This window comes from Mus pahari, chromosome 5 (genome assembly GCF_900095145.1).
Source record: "Mus pahari chromosome 5, PAHARI_EIJ_v1.1, whole genome shotgun sequence".
NCBI lineage: Eukaryota > Metazoa > Chordata > Mammalia > Rodentia > Muridae > Mus > Mus pahari.
In genome coordinates this window covers 134,045,378-134,056,379 of record NC_034594.1, presented here as the reverse complement: position 1 = coordinate 134,056,379, position 11,002 = coordinate 134,045,378, and the positions used below count along the sequence as shown (strand labels likewise).

Here is an 11,002-nt window from a genome sequence, read left to right as displayed (position 1 = left end):
CTCTTGGTCTTGCAAACTTTATATGTCCCAGTTCAGGGGAACACCAGGGCCAAGAAGGGGGAGAGGATGGGTAGGGGAGGGGGGAGGGTATAGGGGACTTTGGGGATAGCATTTAAAATGTAAATGAAGTAAATACCTAATAAAAATTGGAAAAAAAATGTCTACACACATACACACAAAAAGTTGTGTGTGGCACATAGTAAACTCTCAAATGATGCCAGCTGATGGGGGTGGTGAGACCTGGGGAGACTGATAGGTTTTCACAGCCCTAGATAAATATCCTATAGCTATTATTTCCCATCTTAAAAACCTGAAACATTGAATGGAGTCAAATTGTTAGTGCACATCGCTCTGCTGTTAAGACGGGGCATTAATAAGTTGAGACAATGAAGGAGTATTTTTTTGTGGCTGTGTTGTGTGAGGTACATGCAGGGGATCTGGCACTCTCTTCTGGCTTTCACGGATACTAGGTATGCACGCAATGCACCTACAGACCTGAAGGCAAAACACCCCATACTCATAAAATAAATCTTAAAAGGAAAGAGTTGCTGCCTTTTGTATCAAGCCTCTACATGTTTAAAGTGAACATCAGTGTACCCACAAAGGAAAGGAACATCAGTGTACCCACAAAGGAAAGGAACAGGAGCTCATGGAGTAACAAGACAGAAAGGGTAAGGGTTGGAGAAGAATGACAAGGAAGCTGCCAATGCACGTGAATTGTCTTACTTCCAAGTCAATGCTTCATTTGAAGCTTTCCTAACTTATGACTCTTATTGCACTTCTTATGTGTCTTTCTTTGAAAAAATGCTCAGCACTGTATGAAATTGTTTTAAACATTTGTTCACACGTTTGATATCCAGAACTAAAGACAAAGAAAAACTTGCATATTAGAATTGGACCTTCTTTGAGGTGTTTGACCTTTGACTTACTCTCTAATGTATTATGTATACAATACCTCAACAAAATGGTAAGCCAGACGCCCTGTCACAAATCCCGACAGAGAGAGAATCATCAAGACAAAGACCTCAGAATTCTTTAAAACCATCCTTGAAAACCCTAAAAAATAAAAATATAATTTATAGTTTCAAAATAGTAATTACCCTACTCAATCACTATACATTGTATTATATATACAATATATGTGTCAACCTATACTGTAATCCATTACATATGTATGTGTGTGTGTTTGTGTGTGTGCATATATCTTACCAAAAAAGATGTTTATTTACATTTTCAGCCTCATTATTTAATTTTCAACTTTTTCTGAGTCATAGTGTGTGTGAAGAGTTAATAATAACTATTACAAATATATTTGTGTGTGAGTGAGTGTGTGTGTGTGTGTGTGTGTGTGTGTGTGTGTGTGTGTGTAGAAATTCAAGGACTCTACATACCTTATGTGGGCTCTGGGACTTGAACTCGTGTGGACATGCATGTGTGGCATGTGCTTTCACTTCCTGAAGCTCACTGGGCCACAAATGCAATTTGTGAAGTATAAGATACATATGACGGGCATTCCTCACAGAAGACTATGGAAAATACTGAGGCTTCACCCGCCTCACAGTTACACACCCAGGAACATATTAGGACCACTCTCCAGGCATCTACCAATGGTAGAAAGCAAGACTCACTGGCGGCCTAGATTCAGTAATTCCTGCCTCCTAGACTGAGCTTGAACCAAGTCAGTAAAGAATTATTGAATATTTCTTATGCTTGAGTCTGGGTAATGAGATGGTTTCTCACACTATTTCTGCAATGCCCTTGGCCACATTTCTTTACATCCTCGGGGTGTATCTTGAGTTATCAATGCTCAGGGTCATCCAATCGCTGTGGGTACTGAAAGGAACCAACGTCATTAGTGAATCTATTAAAAGCCCCCAGACAAAGCAATTTCACTCCCTGATGAATTCTAAGATGAAGATACTCTTTACATGCATTCATTTCAATATTTAGTCCTTGGTAGTTTCCCTGAGTCCAGAAAAGTTTTGAGAGCAGCTTGTGTTCTTCCCAAGCAAATTTTCTTTTCCAGAGACCTAGAAACTCTCATCATTGACTGGGATACTTTATCTCTATGAATACCATTCGGCACACCTGCTGAATCTGTAATCCATGTTCAGGAGACCTTTATTTTCAAAGCCCTCTCTAATTTTTTTCTAGGCAGGCAAAGTGGGTGGAGTAAAGAGGAAATCCCACCAAAAGCCTTAATGGCGGCTGGAGGGATGGCTCCGTGGGTAAGCATACTTGCTGATTTCCCAGAGGACCCAGGTTCAGTCCCCAGCACTGGCAGTCATGGCAGCTCAGAGGCAGCCATAACCACACAGTTCTAGGGACTCTCATGCCCTCTACTGGCACTGTGGGCACTGTGTGCGCATGGTTCCCAGACATACATGCAAGAAAAACATTCCTATACATATAATAAAATGGAATCTTCTTTTTTTTTTTTTTTTTTTTTTTTTTTTTTGAGGCAGGGTGTTTCTGTATAACCCCAGGTATCTTGGAACTCACTCTGTCTGGCCTCAAACTCAGAGATCTGCTTGCCTCTGACATCCTTCAATGCTGGCATTAAAGGATGAGATCTAAAGAAGCCATAATAAGCAAGATTAATGACATAAGCAAGATTAATGACATTGAGTATGTAAACTGTGGATTGCTTGTCTTCCTTGTCTGTTCGACGAGCTGTCTCCCCTTATCTCAGGTAGTTTGATCAGGGTAGGCCTGGTCATGCAGGCAGTGTCAGTTACTAGAGAACCCTAACATTCTTTCCGTGTGTACACTTAGCACTACATTGCCTCATGATTATTTGTTTGCCTACCTCCCCCCTGAAGCACCTCCACGATGGCAGCCAGTCTCATGCTTCTTAATGTACTTGCCACCCTCCCATGCTCAACCCGTGTAACTGAGTAAAGCACAAGAGCGCCTTAAAAACTGAGCAAAGCGGTGCATGCGGAAGGCCTTCGTTCCCATCTTCAGGTTCCGCTGTCTGTGCTTTGGATACAGCTGTGGTCTCCGACCATGAGAAGAGGTTCTAAGGATAGAGGAGAGTCTCGCATAGCTGCTTACCTCCCAGAACAATTGTGGCGCATATGAGAATTATGAAGTGCTTCTGGACCACAAAGTAATCTGCTGGCCTCCCACAGAGTAAATCAGGCTTGTTGCCACTTTTTGTTGCCCAAAAAGAAAAACTGTTGTTCGGCATTGCTTTTCCAGGGCTGCCTTGCACTATAGCAGACTATTCTGTTGTGACATGGAAGGAGAAGAAGAAGAAAAAAAAAAAAAGACCATGAGACCTGCAGGGATCCGGTTCATCCACACCCCACCTATCTAAGGTGGGTAGCACACTCAGCTCTGAGCACATCAGTGCCTCTCATTCCCCCTCATGCTCCAGGAATATTTATAGAGACACTTATGTTGGTAGTGTTGATCTGATCATGTGTGTGCCTGATCAAAGGCTAGGACTGAGATTTTTACATCTCTCTCTCTCTCTCTCTCTCTCTCTCTCTCTCTCTCTCTCTGTTTTTTGAGACAGGGTTTCGCTATATAGCCCTGGCTGTCCTGGAACTCACTCTATAGACCAGGCAGGCTGGTCCCCAACTCAGAAATCTGCCTGCCAAGTGCTGGGATTAAAGGAGTGTACCAGCACTGCCCGGCACTGTAGCTGTCTTTAGACACACCAGAAGAGGGCGTCAGATCTCATTATGGATGGTTGTGAGCCACCATGTGGTTGCTGGGATTTGAACTCAGGACCTTCGGAAGAGCAGTCAGTGCTCTTAACTGCTGAGCGGTCTCTCCAGCCAGAAATTTTGATTTTCATTCAGGTTGTAAACACAGTCTGGGGCACACGACAAGTGCGTCATACACTGCGGATGGAGTGGAATCTTTAAGAGGATAGGAGCAAAGATAAACATCACACTCCTCACTTCCCACGAGTACAAATCACTCTGGGATTCCACTCCACTACCCCGCCTTCAAAACTCACTTGTTTTCTCTCTCTCAGAGACTGAGGAACAAGGTAAATTGTATCATATCAGTTAAGGTTTGGAGTGAGGACAGGGTAAACCATATTTTTTTTTTAAAGACTTGAAAAGATTTGAGGTTTGATTGTGTGATGCCTTCGATTGAATTAGGAAGAAGTACCTCTTCTTCGGGGCCACGAAGCCTGACAACAGGCACGTGGCTTGTCAAAACAACAGACAGGCTGGACTTCCGTTCCTGTTGCCCCCCACTGAACTGATATCCTGTGTGAGACATAGCCTACATAAATGTATGAGATGGCCCTGGGAAGGGCTTGGGTTATTTTTGCTTTTCCTTATAGCTAGCCTAAGACTTCCTAAAGTCTGAAGTAGCCTCGGGAACAGACTTCATCCTTTGCCCCCTCCCTGTTTTATACTTGTTTGCTACCGGTCACCAAGAGGTGGCCACGACATCTTCAGTCACTCCCCGCCCTCAAGCAGTTCTTCCGGTTCTTATCTCCAAGCCCTGGTTCCCATGTCAATGACCTTAAAACCAAGTTCTTCCCCAGAGGTGTGTTCTTCCAAGCCTGAACTAGCTCAGAGTTGAAATCAAAACGCAGTCTTTCAAAATCCCAAAGAGCAGGGCTCAGTTGCGCTGAGTTGAGCTGTTCGTCAGGGTCAGTACCACCAACTGATGCCAAAGCAAAAGCTGTTCCCATTGGTTTCTTGCCGACCTGCTGTTGTTCTGATTGGCTGCACTCATTATTCCCACCTCCAATCCAAGAGGAGTTATGGAGCTATAAAGAAACATGCACTTCTTAATGGCCACACTCTGCCTTCGCCTACAACTGTTTTTAACTGATTTCCTTTGCCTGACGTAACACATGAAAGGGTCAAAGATTATCCACATAGACAGAACCCTTGGGGTTGTAAAAACCATATATGATGTCTTTCTTATGCCAGTTCTATCCAGTTCAGCCCTAACTCCCTTAACACTGAATCATTTCTTTTAATTAAATTTTAGTTGGCATACAAAATAATAGGTTTCACTGTAACATCTTACATATGTATATTATTATAGTTGCTCACATTTGTGCCTTCCACCAGCCTTCCACACCCCTTCCTTTTGCTTTCATGTTCTGTGTCTTAGTCAGGGTTTCTATTCCTGCACAAACATCATGACCAAGAAGCAAGTTGGGGAAGAAAGGGTTTATTCAGCTTACACTTCCACAGTGCTGTTCATCACCAAAGGAAGTCAGGACTGGAACTCAAGCAGGTCAGGGAGCAGGAGCTGATGCAGAGGCCATGAGGGATGTTCTTTACTGGCTTGCTTCCCCTGGTTTGCTCAGCCTGCTTTCTTGTAGAACCCAAGACTACCAGCCCAGAGATGGCACCACCCACAATGGGACCTCCCACCCTTGGTCACTAATTGAGAAAATATCTTACAGCTGGATCTCATGGAGGCATTTCCTCAAGGGAGGCTCCTTTCTCTGTGATAACTCCAGCTTGTGTCAAGTTAACACACAAAACCAACCAGCTCACCCACCCGTTACCCTTTCAGTCCCTTTAGACTTCTTTCCTGATTTTCCATTTCTTCTTATTATTATTCTTATTTTTAAGGTTTTATTTTTTTAAGATTTTATTTATTTATTATATGTAAGTACATTGTAGCTGTCTTCAGACACTCCAGAAGATGGCGTCAGATCTCATTATGAGACAGTTGTGAGCCACCATGTGGTTGCTGAGATTTGAACTCAGGACCTTTGGAAGACCAGTCAGTGCTCTTAACCACTGAGCCATCCCTTATTCTCATTCTCATTCTCATTCTCATCCTCATTCCCTTTCAATATTCAAGGTTATCATTTTCCTCCATTCAGCTCACTATGGAATTTTAGTTCTTTGCTTGAAGGTACAATGTCACCAACTCTCCTTAGGACATAGCCATCAACTAATTCTTGATGCCTAGCATGTGACTGGGGACAGGGTCTCCCATCTAATTACAAGAAACAAATACAATTTCTTCAGTGAACACGAGTCATTAATTTGTAGTGTAGTGTAGGTTGTGTGTAGGGAGTTCTACTCTTCCCACGATGCTTGCTTCTCATGGTGCATGCTGCCTGCACATGCTCTTTCATAGAGCACTGGGGGGAACATCACAGCAGGAAGCTGATGGACTCTATCGTCTTCTGCATTGTGTATGTGTTAAAGAAACTCCAAAGCACGTCTCAGGTCCTAGAGACTGAATTTCAATCAAGTTGTATACATGCCTCTGAAATCCAGTCTGCAACTTCATTGTATAGATGTGCAGTCCCTTTAAACCACAGGACCAGAGAACTTTCACACTGCTGCCTCAGTTTACCTCCCATGATAACTAGCTCACAAGGCTTTCTTTCACCTGCGCTTTCCCATTAGACTCCCAGTTGTCACATTGACTTCACACCACTGCCTTCCATCACCTTTCCCTGCTGTGTTCTGCTCCTGTCCCACTGTTGTCCTTTCCAGCTCTCTTGGTGGCACCAAACCTTGTGAGTACGACTCTTGTAGTTTTAAGTTTCAAGATTCAGGTTCCCCAAGTCCACATACCTTAGGAAAACCTGGACAAAATTCATACTCAGCTCTGACTTAGATGCGGTACTGAAAGCCAGAGGCAGTGCCTAACTGAACTCCAGGGATGGCCAGGCTAGTCTTCATTACAACCTCTCCTGTGGAGATCTTCTGTTAAAGCCATAACAGATTTGTTTCACCATTTTTGAGCAAAGCCAGCAAAAGGAACCATTGATAGCCTCAGGGAACTGAGAGGCCAAAGTGTGCTTTGCCCAAATCCTGTCTTCTGATGGTAGACTACATATGTGACTGAGACAGGCAAGTACGGCAGGTGAGTTAGTCGTAATTGGCCATCTCCCAGTATGCTGATTTGGCCAAGAGTGGACATTAGACCTAAGAAAGGTGTATCAAACAGTTCCTTATGCTGGGAAAGGAGGGACGTGTGGCAGTGGCAGTTCTGTTACATCAGGGCGCAGCAGTGATGGCCACCCTACGCAGAAACCATCGATCTGGCCACATGGAAAATGCCCAACTATCTAAGAGTCCCAGTGCCTCTCCAATGAGCGCCATCTCAAATGTTTCTGATTTCTTAACAGATGGTTCTGTCCCTGGTTTTATCTTTTCCCAGAAGTCATTTCTTGAATTAATAACTTTTGTCATCTACAAAGGCTGGGAAATGGAGAGACACTTCAACTTCAAACTAGTGGCACGTTTATGTTTCTTTCCAATCTTACTTAAAAGCTGCTGTGTTCCCTTCTCCAGCTCAGTCCCTTTCTTCCTTTCACACCTCAGAAAAGGTTAGGCGACCCTGGGGCAAAGCTGGGACATACTCACTGAATCACTGGGTTTAGTACTTAAACTGGGACTTCCTAACAAGAAAGAACCTTTCTCTCTAGCCTGCAGGGACACTCCTCCCACAGTAACCTCTTAGAGGATCTGAAATGAAAGGCTTCTGCTCGGCTCTACTTGAGGCTGGCAACCATTACTCATGTTCCCTGCTAGACCTTCACAGCTTCGACCCATCAGCCAGTTGCAGAACAAAGCCACATATTCTGGGTTCTGTTGTGCCATTTCATATTTCTGAGTTCTAACATGCATATGTTATATCTTTTGTGTAAAAAATAAATACAAAACTGTGCAGCTTAAAACAAAAACTTTATCTCAGAAGTTCATGATGTTGGTGGGACTCGGCCAGAGAAAGTGTGTCTCCACTCCACATAGCTTCAAACAGGGGCTTGATTGGAGAATCCATTTCCAAGATAGCTCCTTCATGATCTGGGCAATGGCTGGATGAATGGAGCACAGTCGCTGCTGCAGGCTTGAGCCTCAGTTCCTTTCCTCCTTTATCTCCCCACAGACTGGCTTCTAAGGCAGTATCTTAAGAGACTGAGGCAGAAGCCAAATCAACCTCTTATAACCTAGCATTGGAAATGACATGGAACCATTGTCAACTATAGTCATGGCTCCCTGGATTCAAGAGAGACCAGAAACTCGAACTGCTGCATTAGAAATGATGGGACCACATAGTAAGAGGAGGAGTGTGTGAAACGGGAGATTCGACTTGCCTGTACAACAGAACCTACTGCATATTAGATGAACACTAGAGTAACTGTCAGCCTTTTACAATGCTTTTTTTTTCAAACATAAACTGTACTTTATTAAAAACAAAACTGTAACACAATAACTTAGTAATGGCAAATCAAATAACATAAGATACGGACAAAACTAAGGAAGAGGCATTGCTGTAGCTCACACTAGTGATCTCCTTAAACAGGAAAAGCTAGTCTAGTGGTTCTGGCCCCATCTGCACAATACAGGAATACAGAATCGATGCAAAACAAAACAAAACAAAGACCTATGTGTAAAGCCACCTTCAAATAATTGAATGAGCTCTCTCTAGGACCAGGGCTTGAGCAAAGATGGTTAAAGAGTTATCAGTGTTGAGAACTACAGGTCTAAAGTAATATAAACAATATAAAAAATGTCCTCAAAACAAAATCACTAAACTGACCAGATCATTTCTTTCACCTCAGAAAAAGAGAGGAGGGGCGGGCATCTGCTTCCTACTGTCCTCTATCCATTGTTTGGCTCTATTCATTGCCTGTACTGTTTTAATAAACAGCAAATAGTGAGAGTTAGAACAAGCTGCCCACATGGAAGTTCTCACTAGTTTAAATTTACACTCTTTTAAAACAAGGTCAGCTTTCAGAAACAATCTCACGTTTTGATTTTGCATAGAGAATCGTCTCCCTATTTGTCCAACCAAGGGGATCCAATAAGATGCACTAGAAAGTATTTATCAGCATCAGCTGTATAAATGTATTCATTCCAGGTACCACAAATAGCCTTTGTGGTGCAAAGGAACATTTGACAGAACAAGTGCGGAAGATCTGAGTACTTCCCCTGAAACTGTCAAAACCTCCTTTTCCAAGATAAGCATCTTCAAAGTCAAGAGCGTGAACAAAACTTTTTTCATAAAAAAAAAAATGCATACGCAAAGTGTTTTGTCTGCAGCTCTACCACACCCTCGACAACTCTCCATTAGGAGATTCAGTAGTCATTAGTTATTTATCCCAAAACTCTTTCTCATTTTTCAGGTTTGAAAAAAGGATCAAGTATGGAAAAGAACTTTTCCTTTAGGCCTCCTCAAATTCAATGAATCCCATGTCTTCAGATCCTTCTGTCAAGACTCCATGTCAGTCTCAACTCCTTCATTTTTGTCCTCGCAAATGTTTCTGTCGGACTGTTTGCACTCACATCTTCAAGAGCTGCCAGATCAATGGGTGGCAGAGGGCTCCTCCCATCCTGGAATGTATTTTACTGCACAAACTCTTCCTTGGGCTGTGCACCCCGTCCCTGCGGGCTGCCTGCGCTCTCTACCCTGTCGCCGCCGCCCATGGCCCAGGGTTCCTCCTGCTCGCCAGGAGGTGGCTCTCGGGCTCCAGGTTACAGCCCTGTATGCCATCCCCGCCGCCGCCTTGCTTGTGGAGAGCAGACGCAGGCTCCGCCTTGGTCCCCGCGTCCCCCTGGCGCTTGAGGGGCCGAGCCGCCCCAGACAGCCGGACCCAGAGCGGCAGCTCCTCGGGGAAGTCGCGGGCAGGAGCCGCTCCCAAGGCACGCGGAACGTGAGCGGCTCAGCCGCACGGCGCTTGGCCATGAGCCAGGGACGGGGGGTCGCGAGGGCGGCGGGCGGCAGGCGGACGGCGGGCGGCGGCGCGGCGCTGGGAGCTGGGCCGTCCCGAGAGAGCGGACCGGACGTTGGGGAGCCGCAGTGAGCCACAGCGCGACGCCGGAGATTCGAACCTGTGCCCTTTTATGTTAAAACAAACGTCAGTTAGACATCTAGAGCATGAAAAGTTAGACACTAGGTCAGTTCTGGCATATGATAAAAGCTCTATCATAGGAGGCAAAATGAGAACAGAACGCCTAACATAAAATTCTGTAATGATGCTTCATTTATTCAGATCACACTGTCACCACGTAGCCCTAAGTTTTGGAATTAAAATGTCTTTTGTTACATGACAGTGATAACAGGCAGCAGTTGTTATTTTAATAATGTTACATTAATACCATACCTTTATATTTTTACATTTTTATGACCAATGAAACACAAAACCTAAAGATCTACCAACTAGAACTGATCATAACATTAAATTGCCTCCCTTTCAAATACTGTGGAGGCATTCCTGAACTGTTAAGTGTTTGCTTTATAAAAAGTAATTAGTCTATGCAAGGTCAGAAAGCACCATGCAGCTAATGAAATCTCATCAAACTCACAGCATAAGGGCATCTAAATCTCCTATTGATCTATTTATACATCAGTGCAACAAAGATAATAATTAATATCTCTCGAACAGAATTTATGCATACACAGATGTAAGTAAGTATTCAGATCCCACATCAAAGGAGTCTCTGAAATAAGATCCAAGGATGCCATGGGGCCACCAGATCCATGACATTCAAGACAAAAGTTTAAGGACTACACAGTTGGGAGCGGGCAGAGAGCCACAACTTTTGCTGTGTGTATGGCTTGTCTATGGTACACTGACATAGGCAAGGCATAAGCTAAGGTTGGGAGCATTTCTATAATGGTATTATAGCTCTGTAAATGAATGAAGAGGGAGTGAGTTCTATGAGTACAAGGTAGTACTAAGCAATGCTAGGTACTGATAGTAAGGTAGTACTAAGTGTGTCAATTCAACTTCTATTTACCAACTCACTACTTTACAAGCTCTTTAGGTATGAGGAAGGCCCCTAACAAAAGGGGCCTTCCTTCATAAATGATGTCAACAAAATTGTTGAAAATAAAGGATTTTCAACAAAAATGTCTTTCTTTCATAAAGATCCATATTCATTCACTTGGAGAGAGAAGCATGTGGATGAATACACAGGACACAGAATGACACAGAATAAAGACTTCATTACACAGGACACAGAATGAAGGAGGCTAAGTTACACAGGAAAGAGAATGAAGGAGACTTCATTACACAGGACACAGAATGAAGGAGGCT

The 11,002-nt window shown here is 43.6% G+C and overlaps 1 protein-coding gene and 1 pseudogene across 1 annotated transcript in view; both read right to left on the bottom strand.

Annotated features, from left to right (window-relative positions):
- The window catches only part of Slc9c2 (solute carrier family 9 member C2 (putative)), a 58,247-nt gene extending 55,054 nt beyond the window's left edge, over nt 1–3,193 (bottom strand). Inside the window, 2 exon segments of the mRNA XM_021198581.1 lie at nt 956–1,056; nt 3,058–3,193. Coding sequence (XP_021054240.1) covers nt 956–1,056; nt 3,058–3,193 — 237 coding nt within the window.
- A 4,957-nt stretch (nt 3,194–8,150) lies between these two features.
- LOC115064038 lies at nt 8,151–10,996 on the bottom strand (annotated as a pseudogene).
- Nucleotides 10,997–11,002: the final 6 nt, after the last annotated feature.